The sequence below is a fragment of the Medicago truncatula genome, chromosome 7 (assembly GCF_003473485.1).
Source record: "Medicago truncatula cultivar Jemalong A17 chromosome 7, MtrunA17r5.0-ANR, whole genome shotgun sequence".
Classification (NCBI taxonomy): Eukaryota; Viridiplantae; Streptophyta; class Magnoliopsida; order Fabales; family Fabaceae; genus Medicago; species Medicago truncatula.
In genome coordinates, this window is record NC_053048.1 from 7,756,867 (window position 1) to 7,775,348 (window position 18,482).

Consider the following 18,482-nt stretch of genomic DNA (forward strand, 5'->3'; position numbering starts at 1 on the left):
TAATTTTTCTATTACTTCTACTTTGGCTTGATCAACTTCTATGCCTTTAGTGGATATCTTGTGTCATAGGACTATCCCTTATGTTACCATAAAAATGATATTTTACCCAATTCAAAACTAAATTGGAATTTATGCATCTCTTTAAAACATAATTAATATTATCAAGGCTTTTATCATAAGAACTACATAAAAAATGAAAAAATCATCCATAAAAACTTCAATGAAAAAATTAATATGTCGTATGACTGTAATCATGCATAACCCGAATGACATCCTTCGATATGCGAACACTTCAAAAGGGTTTGTAAAAGTTGTCTTTTCTTGATCAACTAGATCAATGACGATTTGATTCTATCCTGAGTATATATCCATCTAAGCCCTTTTTGGCTAGTCTCTTCAGCATCTTATCCATGAATGGTAATGGAAAGTGGTCTTCCTTATTGCAAAGTTTTACCTTTGGTTATGCACATCCTCCATCCTATTACTTTACATGTTGGGATCAACTCATTCTTGTCATTCTTGATTACAGTCATACGACATAACTCATTTACTTGATAGCTAGAGTTCCCACTTTCTTTTCTCTTCTATCAAGGATCATTTCTTGACTCTGGATGACTTCCTGTTGAAGTCTGGATATTGCTTCCATATTGGTCAGAGGCGCTTTCATCAACATGAAAATTATATCTTTCATGGGTATTTTGCTTGGAATTCACCCACTTTCATAAGGGAAACTGTGTTATGCCTCATCCGTAGTGGGATGTGGTTCTGAATAGAAATTTATGGCTTTTCTTCCCACAATTGCAAAAACCAAATACCCAGTGGTTCTGCCTCTCAAAATAAATTTTTGTACTTCTCGAGATCACAACTGATTTAAAAGGAAATTCATAGAAAACAGAAACAAACTTCTAAAACTAAATCTTTTGGGTTTTTGAAATAAGATAAGAAAATAAAACAAACCTAATCTAAATAAAAGTAAAACAAATTAGAGTTAAATAAAAGGAACACAAAAACTAACCTAATCTTAAGAGATTCAAAACTAATTCTAATATAAGGAGATAATCCTAACTAGAAAATTGGAACTAACCCAAAAATCTAGAAACTAACATAATCCTACTAAGAAATTCGATTAACAAAATGAAACTAACTTGAGAGAATTAAAAAAGAAACCTAATAAAAAACATAAAATAGAAATAAAAGAAATAAATATTTACAAAATAAATTTAGCGAATTGCCTTGTTGAAATATGAACAATCCTCGATAGAAGCGTCAAAAACTTGATGGACGAATTGACAAGTGCATCAAATCGTAACAAGTAATAAAGTTTTATGTTATCTTTTTCACACAGATTTTCGTTCAACTTAACAATTTACAAAGTTTGTTTAAGTAAAAGAGTTTGTGGGTTAATTTGCATGTTTTTAATTGTCTTGCACAATACAAGATTAGGTTTGTGTGATTCAAATGTTTAATAGAGATTAGGGTTTCCTTGAACCCCCTCTACATTCTTTGTTGGAATTCACTCGGATTACTATCAATTATTACCTAGCCTTGATAAACAAAAGTTATGATATGACCTCGTGTTATCAGTGGGAAGTTCTAGCATGTGTACCTAGACAAGGGCTATACTTTTGACTTTCCCTAAAGATGGATCATAATCCTAATAATCATACTTATATTTAATTAATGAATTTATTTAAAACCATAAATTTACTATTGTTCTTGTTTGGATAGTCAGTCTTATATCTCAACATATGGATCATGTCAACCGATAGTTGAAAAGAATTAGAAGTGAACAGAGCATATAAAATTAAAATCAAGAAAATTGAACCATAAACTAAATAGAAACTTTATTAATTAAATCCAACAAATAAGTACATGTTCATCGTGGAACCCTAATAAAGAGAGGTTTAGTTACACATGGCAACAAACATCATTACAAAATAAGAGAAAACATACCATAGAGAAGAAAATGAGGAGGATAAAACCCTCTACCTTAAGCTATAATACTTGACCATTTCCTTGTACCGCTAGCTCTTTAAATGAATAAAAGTGTGTGCAAATGTCTCTATTTATATACATCATTACTTCTAGGTTAAGAGAGGGAAATTGGGCTTTTTCCTCGGATCCAGCTTGGAAAACAAACTCAAGGGTGCGAATTCTGCAATTTTTCGTCCTTTTTCGGGTTCTTTCATCTTGAAATGCGTTGGAACTTGGGATAAATTTTTCCAACTTGCATTGTCTTAAAAAAAAAAACCTTTTATCTTCGTTATTCACATCATTTGATGTCTTGCTTTGCTGATTTATATGATTTCTCACTAAAATGACTCAAAACACCTATCAAGTTGCATGATTAGGGATGAAACTGAATTCAAATGAAAACAATAAAAATATTCCTCAAATCATGTACAACTCCTCTATATAACCTTTGATTTATCTTAAAAAAAAAAACTAAAAACATAGTTCCCTCATCGGTCACTCATGAGTTAGTACATATAGCTCCATTAGAAGATATATGTAATTATAAAATTTGTTTTAAAAAAATATATGTAATTTTATTTACTTAAAATATCAATTATCAAACAATAGAGAGGGACTTGATGCATTTACTCAAAACGAAGTGACTAACCTAAACTCAAACTCAAGTCTTCGGCTCTTTTGTGAGACAGATAGGGAGCGTCGTCAACTTTCATCTGCACCCACACCGCTCGCTCTGATGAATACGCAGCTGCCGAACTTGCGGCGTCTCCGCTCTCAATCCAATCTGCCGCCGTCAGAAACACTCCCCGACGAGGTTATGGCCGAAATCTTATCAAGGCTTCCAGTAAGATCTTTGATGCAGATCAAGTGTGTGTGTAAGTCTTGGAACACTATTATTTCTGATCCTAAATTCATCAAAATGCACCTCAATAGATCTGCACGAAACCCGAACTTCTCAGTAGTCTCTTACGAGACACCCTCATTTGATGATGATGATCACCGTTTCGTACCTTTTCCTGCTGGTAGTTTATTAGATAACCCTCATATCACCTTTCCTAAGGATCCTTATTATCTATTGCATGACAAGGATTGTCGTGAAGTTATTGGTTCATGCAATGGATTGGTCTGCTTGTTAGGTAATTCTTCAATCACCCTCAATAATTATTCTATCTGGCTCCGTTTACTAGAAAAATATCTGATAGATTAGGTTGTTTCGATGATTTCAATTATGAATGGAATTCTTGGAGGTTTGTGTTTTGTTATGATAATTCAACCAACACTTATAAGGTTGTAGCCTTGCATTATAATAGCAATTTTAGCAATCCTAAGGTTGAGGTGAGCATTTTTACTTTGGGTGATAATGTTTGGAAAACTATTCAAACTTTAGCTGTTTTGCCTCTTCAGATAGACTTTGCTTATTGGAGAGTTTACGAGGGTGTACAATTTAATTGCACTGTTAACTGGTTGGCACGCAATCGGATTCCTACCAATACTGCTAGTATTATTAATGAATTTGTGATTGTTTCACTACATCTAGGGACCGAGACATACACAAAGTTGATGCTCCCTCCTGGTGCTGAGGAGTCGACACATTCATCAAATGTTTGTGTGTTGATGAACTCCTTATGCTTTTCTCATGATTTCAACAAAACAGATTTTGTTATATGGAAGATGACAGAATTTGGAGATGACAGGTCTTGGACTAAATTCTTTACATTTAGCTATCACAACCTTCAAGTGAATTTAAATTCAAGATTTGTTTACTCGTGGTTGAAATTAAAGGCATTGCATCTTTCTGAAGATGGTGATACAATCGTATTCGCAAGCTGCCTGCATAACCAAGCAATTCTCTATAACTTGAGAACTAATAGAGTACTGGAATCTAGAGTTAACAAAAAGATATGTTGGTACTCTATCAAGGATTATGTCGAAAGTCTGGTTTCAACCTGCTGAAAGTAAGTTTTTCTCCAACATAATATTTATTTCAATTTATGTACTTAGTTTTGCCTTCGTTTATGTGTGAGTATTTGCTTTACTTTAGAACTTTGTCATAGATATGGTGAATCAACCGACTGATCCGAATACGTGTTCAGAACTCAGTTCTCTATATATACTCTATGAAGCACGAACACTCATCGGATTAGGCGTGTCCGACACCAACACGACACGACACCGACACATATAATTACACTAAATTATGTTATTTTCTCAAATTATTAGCAGTATCGACGTGTTAATGTCTGTGTCGTGTTCGGTGTCCGTATCCGTGCTTCATAGTATATACTGTAACCATATAATGATTTTGCAATTCAACAGATAGTGAATATACTTCTTGTTCTTATCACACCAATTCAAGTATCACCTTCCTGCTGTTTAGATTTGTATTATTTCATAATTCATGATAGTCTAATTTCTTTATTTTTTACCAAGGGATATGACTTCACTCTTGAGAGGTTGGGCTATGATTGTGTTGGAATGTGTAGATGTTCCATTTTCGTCTCTAACAAATTGGGACCATCAAATATATCTAACTGTATTATTTTTGGGTTCCACCAGTGAGGGACTTAATTGAACCCTCACCCTAGAAGTCACCTTACAACTTGTTTCTAAATGTTTTCTGCGCTATTTTCGTTACTGTTCACGAGCACAGTTACATATCTATCCTATCTTCCTCTTGTTTGGCCTTTTTGAATTCTGCAATTGAATTCCTTTTGAGTTTTTTAAACTGACATTGCTTGCCATGCAATTATTCCAAACCAAACTCCCAGTTGTTAGATACGTAGAATCTCATTTTTTTTTAATGACAAGTTATGACTTTAAGAGTGTCGTGTCTTTTTTCATCGGTTAATGCTACACTAATACTAACCACCTAAGAGCTACAATAGATCTTTTCATATCACAATTGAACATTTATGTTTTTATATTGAATTATACACTATTCCATTTTTGGTATATCTTTGTAATGACACATGGTTTTTTTCGTAGGTTTGCATGTTGCAATTATATTCTCCTTATCTTTCTTAAGGATTTGTTTCTCTATCTAGATGAAATTATTGAAAGAACCATAGATTTTAATTGTTTATTGTATCATAGTTGTGCATCTGGTATGATATGATTTTATCTTATGAGTTAGAATCTGTTTGTTTAGGATGTATTGACACTTCTCTAGAAAAGGTTTGCTTTAGTAGCGACAATAGCAATGCAACACAACAATATTCTATAAATCTGATCACAAAGTCTGATGCATCCAGTTCTGATTTAAGGTCATGTAACTAATGAATCTGAAATGAATGAAATGAACTTTGGAAACTTGAGAATGAGGAAAACTCTATTAGGAAATTACCACTGCAGTACATATCTGATAGTTCCAAGCACTACAGTTTGCAACTTGTTGGCATATTATAAGATGCTATAAACTTGAGAATGATGAAACACTTCACATCATTTACTTTGTGTTTATGTTCTAGTTTTTTCGTTTTTCATCGATATATTGTTTAAATGGGTTCATTTTGAATTGTAGATCTACAACCTGAACTTGAGAATGATGGAGCATGGCTGCGGAATGCTATGAAGAAAAATATTGGAGCTTATTGGAACTACAACTTGTTTGGTTATTGTACTCATTTTATAGTCTATTTTCACCCGAGCTAAAACTCCACACTTTGAGTTATTTTATTGATGTCTCTGGATGTTAAACTTATTTTATGGTATGTGTTCACATGGGAAGGTATAAAGCTTTCTCACCATGAAAAAGTTAGTTTTTTACCTCTATGTATAGGTCAAACAAGTTGCTTTTATTTTGTTTGTTTTTTCAAAGATTAAAAAAGCTAATATTTAATAGTATTAACTAGTTTACTAATACACCCCTTGTTTTTATGAAATTATATATGCACCTCACCTATTTAAAAATAAATAATTTTTCACGTTGTTATCTAACTTTTTTTTTAAATTTGACAAACTTTTTTTTATGGTAAGGGATTAATTTACTGGTTTTGATCACATTTGCAATGTTTTAGGGACGTTTGCAATTAATGTTTGCAAATAAATGAATTTATATTTTTCTTTTTCATAAGAGTGAGTATGAAATTATTGATATGATGTAACTCATTTTTTTTCTTGCAATGGCAATGAACATTTATATTAAATATGTTTTGATCCATTTAAATATTTTAAAATTTTCATTTTAAGTTCCCTAAAATATTTCATCAATTTTTAATCTTCGTAAATTTTTTCATCCGCTCTTTTGGTCTCTCCTTTTAAATCATATCATATACTTGATAATAACGACAAAAAATAATGTGGACATAAATTATTTATAATGAATATTGAATACAATAAACAGTTAATACAACAAATTGAATAGATTTATTCCCTATAAATTTAGATATGACTTGCTACTTAGCAAATTAATTAAAACTTTTTTTTAGAGAGATGCAAATTGATCAGTAAATTGAATTAATTATTTTTTATACAAATTTAATTAGAAAACATAATTTGTTTGAAAGGAATTAAAGAACATAGCATCTCATACACAATGGGAATCGGCCCACTAAGTAAAAAAAGCCCATTCACTTAACATTATTTTAGAGGATTGCTTTTTAGGCCCCCTCAATATCTCTTTAGGCCCCCTAAAAATACAAAAATAACCTTTATAAGACTTCCGGTAGATAAATACCGGTAGTTCATTTTAACTTTTCTCATTTTGCACCTCCGGTATGTACATACCGAAGGCACATTTTCAAACTGTTGGAATTACCAAATTGAAAACATTCACAGTATTTTTTGTACACTTAGACCTTTTGCAATTGCAACCTCTTTTGTGTCTTAGGTCCATTGGCATCATCAGTACTTGTTTTCTTCCTATATAGAGCAATGCAATATTTGGTAAAACTAGCAAACATGTAAAGAATAAAAATTATGATCTATGAGAAAGATCATGATAACTAAATTTTTCCTGGAGGTGCTAGAATGGTTGAATTCCTCAGCATTTGCAGGGCTTACTTTCCTCTTATAAGGTGCGTTTGCCGGATATACGCCGATGGTTTCTGTCAAGATAAGAGACTCGGAAGTGAAAGAATCTGCAACTACTGAAGCATCAGTTTCATGGCTCTCATTCCTAGTATCAATAAAAGATTGACCAATGACCATCCATATTGAACGGAGTTAAGGATCTTGTCACGTTTTCCACTATATGCAAACTTATAGAAGATTTGGACCCTGGTAAACCATCTGATAATTTCATACATGTAGTTGAAAATGTGCCTTCGGTATGTACATACCGGAGGTGCAAAATGAGAAAAATTAAAATGAACTACCGGTATTTATCTACTGGAAGTCGTATAAAGGTTATTTTTGTATTTTTAGGGGGCCTAAAGAGATATTGAGGGGGCCTAAAAAGCAATCCTCATTATTTTATATGTTGTGGGGTCCCAATTTTTGTTTCAAATAAAAAACCAAAAAGTTGCAAAAGGGTAGCAAATAAAAGATCTCAACCATTGAATTTTTTTATTATTATATCTAAGGTCAAAAAACACCTTTCCCATGTTAAACTCCACCTATCTTTATATTGATATATATGCAACATTAATGTATGATAATTTGATAAGTGTAATTTATTGTTAAAAATTGTTGTTTTATAACCAAATGTGGATTCTTTTTCACAATTAATTTTCTTTTCGTGCGTTGCACATAATTAATATTGCACTGCCCAAATAGGATAATATTTTTTGTAAAGTTTCTGATTTGAAATTCAATAACATTAATAATAAATTCAAACAACACGTTAGATTTTGTTCTTATCAGCGTCGTGATGATGAATACCCTGCAACGAAGTCACAGCGTCGGCGCTGTCCATCCATTATGTCACCATCGGTAATCCCCCCATGAGCTTATCGCCAAAATCTTATCATGGCTTCCGGTCAAATCTTTGAACAGTTGAAGAGCATAAGTAATCAGATCATAGATTCATCAAAATACATCTGAATTGATCCGCATGAATCCCACATTTCTCACTAGTATCTAACAAGGCACCCGCACAACGTTGTGATTAGAGTTTTGCACCCTTCCTCGCGACAGTCATTTACTGCAAAACATTATATTGCCCTTCCTAGGGATCCTTGCTATCGATTAGATGACAAGGATTGACACAACATCGTTGGTTCCTGCAATGGATTGGTCTTCTTGCTCGGTTATTTTCTTGTCCTAAAAAATTACTCTACGTGGCTACGTTTCTGAAACCCTGCCACCAGTGCAATATCAGTCGGTGCATACTTGCTAACATGTACTGTGACAGAGATGTGGTTTTTAGAGTTAGCGGTAAAGATGTTTGATTTAGCACAATGATATGTAATAAGTGTATGCCATAAACAAATAGCCACAATTGGTCAATGATTCTCATATCTCAGATAAACTAATTAGGGTAACGCTAACCTTTGGCCGCATGATAAGAAATCTAACGACTTTATCTTGAAAATTGTGCATATTACATTGAAACTTTAAAAAATTAGTTTGGGTTCATTAAACTCATCAAGAACACTCATTAGCACAACCCAACTAACTTTATGCCAAACTAATTTCAACTATTAGCTACATTGCTTGTTCAAAAAAAATAAAATACTAATAGCTATATTCTGCTACTTAAAATTCAGTTAGTCAAGAGTTGCAAGCCTCAGTTATCAGACAATTTTTTCTACTGAATCTAGCTGGATGCTCATATATCACTACAGTTATCAGTCTTAGCTACATTTACTGCAAGTAAGTGCTTATGATCACTAATCATATTAATTAAAGCCATAAAGCACCAGCATCTTTGAGAAGTGGAACAAGAGAACCATTAATATGAAAAGCCAAAACTCTATCCATAGAACCAACTAATTTGCCACCAATGAAAACAACTGGAAGTGATGTTGAATTTCCAAGTAACCTCATCAATGCTCTTTTCATTTGTTTCCCTTTAGGATCTTCATCAACTTCATGAACCATTGCATTCACTCCCATTCCACAGAACAAACTCTTCATTGCATGGCACATACAACAACTACTTATGCTGAATATCACAACAGCACTTTGTGTAGCTATCCTCATTATTCTCTCCATTTGATCTTCTTCCATTGTTCTTACTCTCATGTAGTAGCTCCATGATGGTTCTACTTGGTAATGCATCAGTTTCTCTTGATTGAACATTGTAGTAGTGGGAGAATTGAACAAATTAAGCAAAAGGGTCGGTGAAAAAACTTGTGTTTTTTGGCTTTGTTGTTTGTGAGATTTTGGTGATGAAAAATGAGGGAAGGGAAAGGGGGTTTTATAAGGGGAAAAAGGGGGTGTGAGAGAGAAACTTTGAAAGAGTGTGTGGAAGAATGTTGTGGACCATAGGGTACTTGGTTTGTCTGTTATTGTCGGAGAAGCGTGTTCTGTTTCTTAAGTTATTGTTTGTCTCATGTCTCTATATGCTCTCTCAGTGTATTTAGTTCGCAGCTATAATGGCTATACTCGTGGAGAAATATGCATGCTGTGGTGCATAAATAATTTTTAAACAGTGGAAAAACATAAAAGAACAGAAGAAAAATGGTTATATATTAGTTTACGTAGCATAATGTCAGAACTTCTGAAGCTGGTTTTCTAAGATGAGCAAAATTTGCATGGTCACATGTTTAAACACTCATAAATTAAAAAAAAAAAACAAAGGAGAAAGAGAATATTCATTTTTCTTTTTATTAAAATATTAAAATGATGTATAAATTTTATATATGCATGCCTCAATGATTAATATTTGTGATTGTGACCTACTAAGAAAGTTTTTTTTTTTTCTTTTGACAAAACCTACTAAGAAAGTTATAGGGGAGAATCACGGCAAAAAAATATATATGTGCTATTTACTCTTTTAAAATGAATTTCATTTTTAAGATTTGATATGCAATTAAAATATCACTATTGTAAAATTGTCAAAATACATACCTTTACTAAACTAGACTTACAAACTATTAGTGTGTTTCTCACCGAAAAAATACAAAGTAAAATTAGGTGGGTTTTACAAACTGTTAAATAAGTGTATCCATATTGATCTGACTTGATCACAAGAAATTTTGGTGTCCTAAGTTTGTTGTGAGTTGACTGTTTGAACGACGAAAGGGGTGCACCTGCAAACACTACAATGCTTAAGTCGATATATTAGCAAGAAAAATGGGAGGTTAAGGATAGAATGAATCGTACCTTGTAGGATGCAAGCAACCCTCTTATATTTATGCGGGGAAAATTCTACGGTGAAGTCGTGAGAATGACTTTTTTGATGAAGTTAACACTATAACATAAAATATGTAATGAGTAACACCCCACTGTTTGTACAATGACATCAAAAGTTCAGTTCTCATAGTATCATCAACTCATCAGCTTAACAAGACTACACTTAATCTAATTTTATCCTACCTTGTTATAAGTGTAACACCCCACAGAGTGTAACACTTAAGATTATCAGATAATATCATCAACTAGTTTGAATGTTAAAGATTCCGACAATAAAATAGTACCTGTAAATCCAAGATGTTGCAAGCATTACTAGATGAATTACTATTAATCATTAATCAGAAATCAATAATTTAAAAATGAATCAAACATTAAGATCAAAATTAATTTTTTCAAAAAAGTCAATTTCCTGACTGCACCATAGAAGCTCCCAACTTTTAATTGTGCGAAAATATCTTATGCTTGCAGGAAGCATTATTACTACGAGGATATCAATCTTCCAATAACGCCAACCTTTGCAAAAATAACTTATAATATTAATATGTGTGAAATGTTCGAATATGTCAACTTTTGTAAGATAAATGGTTTATTTATCTGGGTCATTGTAAGACAAAGTATTATTTTTTCTTTAATTTAAAAACAAACCAACAGTTGATTATGATAATTTGGTAAAATAACATCTTTCTTTCTTTTAATTAATGCATATATATGTGTGTTAAAACCTTAACCGACGTTCATTTTGAAACGGATGGAGTATTTACTTTCATCAAACCAATTAAATTTATCTAACTTTATATCAATTTTCAAAAAGTATGAAAAGTCAAATTAAAAGAAGCTAGGCTGCAAGAGATGTGTGTCCTTGTGTTCGACCAACCAGACCTCCTTTTTTGTTCTATTTTTTTTTCTGACATGCATGACACCATAATCTGCAAGAGGTGTGTTAATACTTATTTTGTGTTTCCCCTTTGCTCATAATCTGCAAAATGTGAATTCAGCATCTTCTGAGTCAAACATGCATGCTTCCTTCATCCAACTCCGTTTAATCGGGTAATCACTATCATCATTATTCACAAATGTACCACTCCATAAAATATTTACTTTAGTCTTTAATTAAAGGTCAAATGCATCTAAAGGTCTTTTAAGTTTTTTCGTTTTTTCCAAAATCGTCATTTAAGTTTCAAAAGTCTCAAACAAGTCATTTAAGTTTCAAAAGTCCCAAACAAGTCTTTTTAGTTTTTGAATCGTTTCAAACAAATCCTTTTAAAGGATAATGATGATGATTTAGATGATAGCAACAAATAGTATTATTCACCATTTGTCATGCCTAAAAAGATGACTAATTTTAAGTGGGTGTTAGGAGCCAGATTTGGTATCAATGATGAGTTCAAGGAAGCAATTATCAACTATGCTATCTACAATAGAACTGTTTGAAACGATTCAAAAACTAAAAGAACTTGTTTGGAATTTTTGAAACTTAAAGGACGACTTTGAAAAAAATGAAAAACTTAAAGGACCTTTAGATGCATTTGATCTTAATTAAACATACAATTACAACAATTATTGTTGCAAAAATAAACGTTTAATCATAAAGCAATTATCACCATAATCAATAAGCTAAGAATGAAGAAAAATGTGAATAGTAAAATTGAATACCCAAATATTGTAAAGATAGGTAGCTGCTTTCCTACGGCTATGGCTATTGTCAATGCAAATGAAACAGGCAGCAGCATGCTTGCCGTTTGCAGAGTTTGTTTGTGTGGTATAGAAAGATTGAGTCAACAAACATTTATGGCATAATTGAATCTATATTCAAAACAAAATACTATGTTAATTAGATCACTTATTGGACAATGTTGTATTAACTTGACATATTTTGACCATATATTTTTACTAATATACAAAGGTAAGTAATGTTAAATAAGATGGTGTTTTTGCCTATGTAACCAAAAAAAAAAAAAGTGTTGGATTCGTTTCGATAAATATTTTTAAAATATTAAATTTTCATAATTTTTTCTATCATTTGATGAATAATATCATTTACAAAAAATTTTGATGAATATTATCATTTGTTTTACTCCATCCGTCACTAATTATAAAATCATTTAAAAATAAAGTTTATCTTTATATAAGACTCATTATAAATTATTAGATGTATTTATTACTCTATTTTCAAATAAATTTCAGAAAGGGGTAGGAAGATAGCATAGAGGGGATACTATGTTATGTTTATGTAATGTTGACCTAAAGCAGTCACAAGTGACAGTTGGTGTTGAAGGGCAGGCATGGCGGCGTGGCCTTAATTCCTTTCAAACAACCGCGAGCATGCTTGCCTACTTTCCTTATTCAGGCGGCGGAACTGTATTCACGTAGTCACGCTTTTTGTCTTTTTGTGTTATTCTTTGAGTAAATAGTCAATTTCCCCCCTGAAATTGTAAGTTTTATCAATTATCCCTCTGAAATTAAAAAAACTTCAATTAACCCCCTGAAATTTTACAACGTTAGTCAATTTTCCTCCTCCGTCAAATTTTTCTGTTAGTGAACATAACGTTTTGCAAATACCCCCCTGAAGTTTTGCACTTATGTGCAAAATGTCCCCCAAACTTAAAAATTTATATTATTTTTTCTTAAAAACAAACAATTAATCGTTAAATATTAAAGCTAACTATTAATTTTGAAGTTTGGAAAAACTACATACATATATACATCAAAATAGGGAAAAATGTGTATTTTTAAAGTGACAATAATGGTTATTTCTAATAGACAAATTATTATTTTTAGAGGTTTATAAACAAATTAATAATTAGATTTAAATTTATACTTTCTCCTTCACCATCTTAGTCTTTTAACTCCTTCAACAATTTGCTCAAACCATTTAAACTACGCAACCCCAATATTAATCCACAAATCATCCCATTATTGTCACTTTAAAAAATACATATTTTTTCCCATTTTGGAGCCTATTTTGATGTATATATGCATGTAGTTTTCCCAAATTCCAAAATTAATAGTTAGTTTTAATATTTAACTATTAATTGTTTGTTTTTAAGAAAAAAATAATATAAATTTTTAAGTTTGGGGGGCATTTTGCACATAAGTGCAAAACTTCAGGGTGGGTATTTGCAAAACGTCATGTTCACTAACAGAAAAATTTAACGGATGGGGTAAATTGACCAACGTTGTGAAATTTCAGGGAGGTAATTGAAGTTTTGTTAATTTCAGGGGGTAATTGATGAAACTTACAATTTCAGGGAAAAGTTGACTATTTACTCGTTATTCTTTCTTCATTAGTTGGTCGGTGAATTGACATCTACATACAGTTACACGTGCATTGGAAATTACACATGTTTTCTTTCCTCTTTCAACTATTTTTTCTCTCGGCTTAATACATCCCCAATCCCTTAACTTATTTTTTCTTCTCACTTCAATCCCTTAACAATTAAATGTGTCAATTTAGTCCTGTAAGTTCTCTTCCGTTTGCCCGGTTGATCCTTTTTGTTAACTTTTTTCAAAAAACGTTAACTATGTATATGTGGCACTCCAGGTTAGCATAACCCTTACAATTTTGAGAAGTTAAAGAGAATTAATGAAGAAAATGTAGAGAGTGAAGGCGAAGAAAACACAGAGAGAATAAGAAGAAGAAACGAACTGAAGATCAAAGGAAAGGGGAAAACGTTGCTGATTCTGGAACGAAAACGAAGACAAAATCTAGGTTTGTTTCCTCTTCTTCTTCGCGAAAAAATGTTTGTTTTTCCTAATTAGGGTTTCGAAAATTGTTGAAGGTTTTGAAAAATGTAGAAGTTTTGTATGAATGTGTTGCCTTTTAAAGTTGATTTAATCTTCTTCTTCGTGAATATGAAACTCATGTTTGTTCTAATTAAGGTTTCAAAATTTTGCTAGGGTATTGAAAAATTTCTAGTGTTTTGCAGATTTGAATGATTTTTGTACGTTTAAAGGTTCTTTATGCATGGAATTTGTCGAAGGGAGCTTTGTACACAAGGCTGCATGATTATGCTCATGAATTACTAAGGTCTAACCCTCATTCAACTGTCAATATTATATCAACCCCATAAGAAGGTACTGAGGCTGACCTAGAGAATACAATAGAATATCAAATCCATGCATTAGAACCTTAAAACATACAAAAATCATTCAAATCTGCAAAACCCTATAAATTTTTCAATACCCTAGCAAAATTTCGAAACCCTAATATAACAAACATGAGTTTCATATTCGCGAAGAAGAAGATGAAATCAACCTTAGAACACGAGTTTCATATACGAAATAAGATATTGACGAAGACGATGACATATGATGGTAACAAAATGGAATCAATTGAAATCGAGCTCAAAATTGACATCTACCAAAAAATTCCTAGAATCCTTTAAAATCGTTTAAAAACCTCCGATTTAGCAGCGATTTCACAATTAATGCGTTTTTCCTACAATCTTACCATCATTTTGCAAGTTTTTAGAACCTACTATCGATTTGAATCGAAAAGAATGAGCAGAATCACAAAACAATTTTGCGATTTTGATCGCAATCTTGATAACAATGGTTTTAAGTACTCTTATCAAGTATTATGACATTCACCATTATCATAAATGTAAACTTAAATATTTGAATTGGAAGTTATATAATTGGAATTATTCAGAGGGTACAATTCAAAAAATAATTATACACCAGGTCATATAATCATACAACAGTTGATCTCCAACGCAAATACGAGCATTTCAAATTCTTTCTTTATTTCCTTGTCATTCTTAAATAAAAATAACCAAATTAAACTTTGTTGGAACAAAATGTGTTTAACTCTTGAGTGTTTTGATGATAACAAGGTATTAAAAATTGTAAATTGGATATGCTAATATTTGTTCGAGTGTACAGGACTATAGACAAAATTTGTCATCTTAAAAATGTCTTGGAAGAACAATAAAGAGCAAATGAATAAAAAAAAAGGATGCTTAAAGCGTCTGAAGAAAAGTGTTCATGAAGAAAAAGTGCTCCTGAAGACAAAGTGCTCCTGAAGTGGTGACGTCATCAGAAGCAAGTTCATCAGAAGCCAGAAGCTGCAGTTCATCAGGAGATGCAACTTAAAGCTTCAAAAATTGTTTAATGGATTTAAACTCGTCTAATGATTAATCACACAGACTACAAGCTTATAATTTTCTTTTTTATTCAAACTAGCTATGAAAGCAAGAGAAAATTGAGTGAATCCAATAATTTCATTGTCATTTCATTACAATAGAAATCTGGCTAATCCCTCTATTTAAGCATCTAAAGATGACCACTAATTATTTGTTACTCAAATGACAAAGAAACTAATTCATAATCTAATTAAAGCCATAAAGCACCAGCATCTTTGAGAAGAGGAATAAGTGAACTATTGATATGAAAAGCCAAAACTCTATCCATAGAACCAACTAATTTCCCACCAATGAAAACAACTGGAAGTGATGTTGAATTTCCAAGTAACCTCATCAATGCTCTTTTCATTTCTTTCCCTTTAGGATCTTCATCAACTTCATGAACCATTGCATTCACTCCCATACCACAGAACAAACTCTTCATTGCATGACACATACAGCAACTACTTATGCTGAATATCACAACAGCACTTTGTGTAGCTATCCTCATGATTCTCTCCATTTGATCTTCTTCCATTGTTCTTACTCTCATGTAGTAGCTCCATGATGCTTCCACTTGGTAATGCATGAGTTTTTCTTGATTGAACATTTTGTGTGTAGTAACTGTGGAATTTAACAATATAAGCAAAAAGGTTCGTGTGTTTGTGATGATGAAAAATGAGAAACGGGAAAGGGAAGTTTTATAAGGGGTTGAAGGGAGTGTGAGAAAAAATCTAAGATGTGGTGTGTGGAATAATGTTGGGAACCATAGGATATTTGGTTCGTCTGTTATTGTCAGAGGAGCATGTTCTGAGGGTTGTTTTTCTCTGTCTCTATACTCTCTCTCTTTCTCTCAGTGGAAAATGCAAAAAAGAACAAACATTAGGTCGATCAAAAGCTGTTTTTTGAGCTTATGGGAAAGGTGGCTGTTTGACTGACACAGACAAACAGACACATATATTACGATTAAACAGTGTATAACTATATATTATAATATTATGACAAAAATTGAGTATTTTAAAACGTATTTCCCCTAAAACTAAAACAAATACTCAAAAAATGACAAAAGTTGAAGCACAAATGGCAAATTTTAAAGCATACTCAGTTTTTTAAAATGGAAAATAATTCTTATAATTAGATCTAATATCTAATTTACCATTAGAGATAGAGAAACAAATGGAGTAAATTGATAATTGTGATAGGTTCGTGATCTAATCGGAAGATGTCGATAGAGAAAAAACAAGATGTCGAATGAGTGTATGAAAATAAAGGTGTATTTTGAGATATATGTGTTTTGTTGAAAGACTATTCATTTGAATAAGGTAGAATTACCCATCGTAGCGCTTCTAAAAATTTGCAACTATGTTGGGGTTGGTGTGTACCTTCAATGAAATCAATGCTTAAGTTAGTTAGCTAGGGTTTTATGAGAGTCAAGAGTTTATTTTCATGAAACCATTTAAATTTATGTAACTAATACTATATACTATTATAAATTTTTAAGAAGGTATATGGAAAGGGAAAAGAAGATTAAACATTCGGAAAAATATTGGTGTACACCCTTTTATTTGTACCACTTTTATACCACCCTCATGTGGCATTAAGGGATAATTTAGTCATTTTACGTCACCATTACTTCTTTTGTGTAAGTCTACAACTCCTTCCTTTATCTCTATAACACCACTCCCAGATCTAACAACCCAGAATAAAATTCAACCAAAAATCCAAATCCCCCTAACTCATTGACAAGCTGAACATCAATTAAAACCTAAATCCCATATATTGAAAAAATTAAACCAAAAACCCATTAAATCTAGAAAATCAAACTCAAATTTGGAAAATCAAAATCCAACCTAATCCAACCTAATACAACAAAAACAACTTGTTGGGTTTTGAAAGGTGAAGATGAAAAGAATGTTGCCATTTGATTAGCGTTTGACTCACTTTTTATCTCACGACTGAACAAATTTTTTTTTAAGGGGAAAACGTTCCAAACAACCCATTTTGAAGAGATTTAGGGTTCGGGGGTTGATTATATTTAGGGAAGGTATTAGCATCCTAAATATTCGTAGTACTCTACGAGAACCTCTTGATTTTATTTAACTTTTTGTGCTTAAACTTGCTTGCTTTTGAAGAGATGAAAATGGAATTGAAAGATGAGTTGAAAAGAAAAAGAAAATTGATTTTAGTTAAAGAGAAAAAAAGAAAATTGTTTTTTAGTTGATTTGGAAGGACAAGGTCCTCTGCCTACGTACCCGTGAGGGATCAAAACCTCGTAGTTCAGGGTAGAAATTGACGTTTGATTTGTTTTGTATTTTTTATTATTTTTTGAAAAAGGTTTGAAATAAAAAGTCAAGTGGCAAATTGGAATTTGTTTGTGTTTTTTAGATTGAAAGAAATAGACTTGAAGTAGAATTAGAATTGATTTGGAATTTGATTAAGAAAAAAAAAAAAAAAGACGGTCACTTGATTTAAGATCAAGGTTTATTGTGAAAATATTTTTTGTGATTTTTTTTTTTTTTTATATTTGAATGTTTTTGTTGTTTTTGAATAATGAATGAAAATTAAACTAATGGAGCCATGAAAATAAAAGTGTGTGGGCGTGAAGAAAAGATTTTTTGGTTTAGTTCAACAATATAAATAGTATTTAATATGTATAGGTCCAGAACATTCTGGAGAAATATAATATTAACAATTAACTTAGGACCAGAGCACTCTGCATTAATTTAATTAACAAGGACCAGATTGTTTTGGACGATAATTAAATTAAACAAAAATATAATATTAACAATTAATATAGGACCAGAGCACTCTGGATTAATTTAATTAACAAAGACCAGATTGTTCTGGAGAATAATTAAATTAAACAAAAATATAATATTAATAGTTAATTTAGGACCAGAGCACTCTGGATTGAGGTGTATATTTTAGTGTAAAATAAATTAAAAGACAGAGAGAGAGAGAGATAGAGAGAGAGAGAGAGAGAGAGAGAGCACGAAAGGAAAAGAACAAGGAGGAAAGAAAGAGAAAGGGGAGATGATATACCTTTGTGGGAGAGTAGAAGAAAGAAAGAAAAGGAAAAAAAAAAATAAGGGTTGTTTTGTTTGATTTTTTTGTTTGTTTTGGTAATGATGGCTTGTTGTTTTTTTG

General features: G+C 31.8%; 3 protein-coding genes across 5 annotated transcripts; 1 reads left to right on the top strand and 2 right to left on the bottom strand.

The window, feature by feature from the left end:
* Positions 1-1,652: 1,652 nt before the first annotated feature.
* Positions 1,653-5,727, top strand: LOC120576845 (F-box/kelch-repeat protein At5g15710). 3 transcript variants are annotated; one of them, XM_039827400.1, is made up of 3 exons: positions 1,653-3,110; positions 3,512-3,668; positions 3,757-3,898. In XM_039827400.1, exons 1-3 carry the CDS (start codon positions 2,711-2,713, stop codon positions 3,833-3,835), a joined length of 636 nt encoding a protein of 211 aa, XP_039683334.1. In that variant the 5' UTR covers positions 1,653-2,710; the 3' UTR covers positions 3,836-3,898. The 3 variants fall into 3 exon arrangements, with proteins under 3 accessions (XP_039683334.1, XP_039683335.1, XP_039683333.1); XM_039827401.1 differs by having other exon boundaries at positions 1,655-3,110; positions 3,776-3,906; XM_039827399.1 differs by adding an exon at positions 5,495-5,727 and having other exon boundaries at positions 1,673-3,110; positions 3,512-3,929.
* Positions 5,728-8,473: 2,746 nt separating this feature from the next.
* LOC11438296 (putative glutaredoxin-C14) lies at positions 8,474-9,351 on the bottom strand. The gene has a single exon (XM_003621725.3). The coding sequence runs from the start codon at positions 9,154-9,156 to the stop codon at positions 8,758-8,760; it is 399 nt and encodes a 132-aa protein (XP_003621773.1). The 5' UTR covers positions 9,157-9,351; the 3' UTR covers positions 8,474-8,757.
* Positions 9,352-15,406: 6,055 nt separating this feature from the next.
* LOC11440323 (putative glutaredoxin-C14) lies at positions 15,407-16,294 on the bottom strand. Its single transcript, XM_003621726.3, has one exon. It carries the CDS (start codon positions 15,943-15,945, stop codon positions 15,547-15,549), a length of 399 nt encoding a protein of 132 aa, XP_003621774.1. The 5' UTR covers positions 15,946-16,294; the 3' UTR covers positions 15,407-15,546.
* Positions 16,295-18,482: the final 2,188 nt, after the last annotated feature.

Bases quoted from the DNA above. Each gene is read 5' to 3' on its own strand.
- LOC120576845 (XM_039827399.1), top strand. From the start codon at position 2,711: ATGAATACGCAGCTGCCGAACTTGCGGCGTCTCCGCTCTCAATCCAAT. The intron at 3,111-3,511 runs GTAATTCTTCAA...CACTACATCTAG, and splicing joins TGGATTGGTCTGCTTGTTAG to GGACCGAGACATACACAAAG.
- LOC11440323 (XM_003621726.3), bottom strand. From the start codon at position 15,945: ATGTTCAATCAAGAAAAACTCATGCATTACCAAGTGGAAGCATCATGG.
- LOC11438296 (XM_003621725.3), bottom strand. From the start codon at position 9,156: ATGTTCAATCAAGAGAAACTGATGCATTACCAAGTAGAACCATCATGG.